Source organism: Penaeus chinensis, chromosome 12 (genome assembly GCF_019202785.1).
Source record: "Penaeus chinensis breed Huanghai No. 1 chromosome 12, ASM1920278v2, whole genome shotgun sequence".
Lineage (NCBI taxonomy): Eukaryota > Metazoa > Arthropoda > Malacostraca > Decapoda > Penaeidae > Penaeus > Penaeus chinensis.
In genome coordinates, this window is record NC_061830.1 from 1,758,071 (window position 1) to 1,760,570 (window position 2,500).

General features: G+C 43.2%; 1 protein-coding gene across 1 annotated transcript in view; it reads right to left on the reverse strand.

The window, feature by feature from the left end:
- LOC125031337 overlaps positions 1–2,500 on the reverse strand; it is a 41,851-nt gene that overhangs the window by 16,510 nt on the left and 22,841 nt on the right. The window contains exon 5 of the mRNA XM_047622043.1: positions 1,068–1,175. Within this exon, the coding sequence (XP_047477999.1) occupies positions 1,068–1,175 (108 nt within the window). The remainder of the gene's footprint in view (positions 1–1,067; positions 1,176–2,500) is intronic.

The following is a 2,500-nucleotide window of genomic DNA, read 5'->3' on the forward strand; positions in this document are numbered from 1 at the left end:
ATCTGCCCTGAGGAATATATATATATTTTTTTTTTCTTCGTTTGTTTGTTTCTGTAATAACTTGAATGATAAATCTCCAAATTATTATTTTTTCTCTCTTTCTCTTATATTTCTCTATACCTCTTTTTCTTTTTCTTTCTATTTCTCTCTTTCCTACTTTTTAACTCTCTTTCTTTCTCTCGCTCTCTTCCTTTTCTTTCCGCCTTTCCTCTCCCTTCTTCCTTCCTTCCTTTCCTTCTCTTTCCCTCGTCCTTCTATCTCTTTTCTTTTGTTTTCTCTTTCTTATTATTATCTTCCTTTCCTTTCCTATCAGTTTTTTTGTTTTTTGTAATATACCTTCCTTTACCTTCTTTCTCTTTCTCTCTTTCTCTTATTCTTATCTTCCTTTCTCTCTCTAAATCTTAACTTTCTATATTCTTTTTTTTTTTTCTTTATAACATTTTCTATCCTTCCTCTTATCTTTCTTTTCTTTTTTTCCTTTCTCCATCTCCCTCTAATTCTTATTTTCCTTCCCCTTTCTTCTATCTATCTATCTATCTATCTTTTCCTTGTTCTTTCATCAGTACCTCTTTCTTTCATATTATGTTTTATTCATATTTCATCTGTAATATACCTTCCTTTTCTTTCCTTTCTCTCTCTCTCTCTCTCTCTCTCTCTCTCTCTCTCTCTCTCTCTCTCTCTCTCTCTCTCTCTCTCTCTCTCTCTCTCTCTCTCTCTCTCATTCATATCTTCCTATCCTTCATCCTATCTATCTATCCTATCTATCTATCTATCTATCTATCTATCTATCTATCTATCTATCTATGTATCCATCTACCTATCTATCCATCCATCCATCCATCCATCTATCTATCCATCTATCCATCCATCCATCCATCCATCCATCCATCCATCTATCCATCCATCTATCCATCTATCCATCTTTCCATCCATCCATCTATCCATCCATCTATCCATCCATCCATCCATCCATCCACCCATCCATCTATCCATCCATCTACCTATCTATCTCTTCTTTTTCCTCCTCCTCCTTTCTTTTTACCTGGAGAAAACATCAGCTAACTCACCGGGGGGAATGACGGATGTGTGTTGCGGCGCCCCGGGGTAAGGCGGCGGTTTCTCGACGAGGAGGCTGCTGAACGTGCCGTTTGTCCCGAAATTCCCGCCGATTTCTACTGCCGAAGGGGGGAGAGGGGGCGTTAGTAGGGTTGGGTTGGGTAGGGGGGAAGGAAGGAGGGTTGGGGGGAAGGAAGGAGGGTAGGGGGGAAGGGAGGGTGGGTTGGGGGGAAGGAGGAGGGTGGGTTAGGGGGAAGGGAGGGTGGGTTAGGGGGAAGGAGGAGGATGGGTAGGGGGAAGGAGGGTGGGTTGGGGGATGGAGGGTGGGTAGGGGGAAGGAGGGTAGGGCAGGGGGAGGGAGGGTGGGTAGGGGAAGGAGGGTGGGTAGGGGAAGGACGGTGGGGAGGGGAAGGAGGGTGGGTTAGGGGAAGGAGGGTGGGAAGAGGGTGGGAGCGGAAGGAGGGAGGTGGGTAGGAGGGGGGGGGGGGGGTGAGGGAAGAAAGAAGAGGGAGTGAGGGTGAGGGGGTGGGGGAAGGGAGAGGGGGGAGGGAGTGAGGGTGAGGGAAGGAAGGAGAGGGGGGAGGGAGTGAGGAGGAGGGAGGGAAGGAGAGGGAGGGTGGGGAGTGAGGGTGAGGGGTGAGGGAGTGGGTAGGAGGAGGAGGAGAGAAGGAAGGAGAGGGGTATTTGAATCGGGAAATTGGGCGAGGGAAGGGAAGGGAGAAGCAAGACGAAAAGGAGGAGGAAAGGAAGGGGATGCGAAAAAGGGAAGCACAGAGGAATCGAAAAGAGGAGAAAGGAAAGGGAGAAAGAGGGAGATAGATGGGATTGTGATATATTGTGCATTTGAGGTTGTGAAGAAGACACTTTGTGGTTATAGATACGTCGTGGTAAATATTATTGGGTAAATATTATTGACGTAAATATCAAAATGCATTAATTAATGGTGATATCATAGCATAGTACATATAAATCTAGAATGCGAGGTTGAGACTGAGGTAAAGAGAGATAATAACAATGACATTGTACAGTACATTAAAATAAACCTAAAATATTGGTGTGAACTGTGGTTTTGCCATTAACTAGAATGTTTGCAATTATACATTTTAGCAAACACAGGCAAATTATACATAATATATATACGAATACACGCGAACACTATTAATATTATAGTTATTGGTAGTAATTTGCAATTGAAACTTTAGCATTCGGACTGGAAACATCCATTATCATACGGAAAATATTAGTAATGTTATCATCAATTTTCTTCCGAAATTTTTGGTTACAATAATATTTAATAATACCAAGACTCACCGTTTACTGGAAGGGGAGAAGAAAGTAATTAATTCCATGATCCCCGGTGATTTTTTTCTCACTCTTTCTTTCTCTCCTCTCTCTCTCTCTCTCTTTTTGTTTTCTCTTCTCTCTCTCTCTCTCTCTCTCTCTC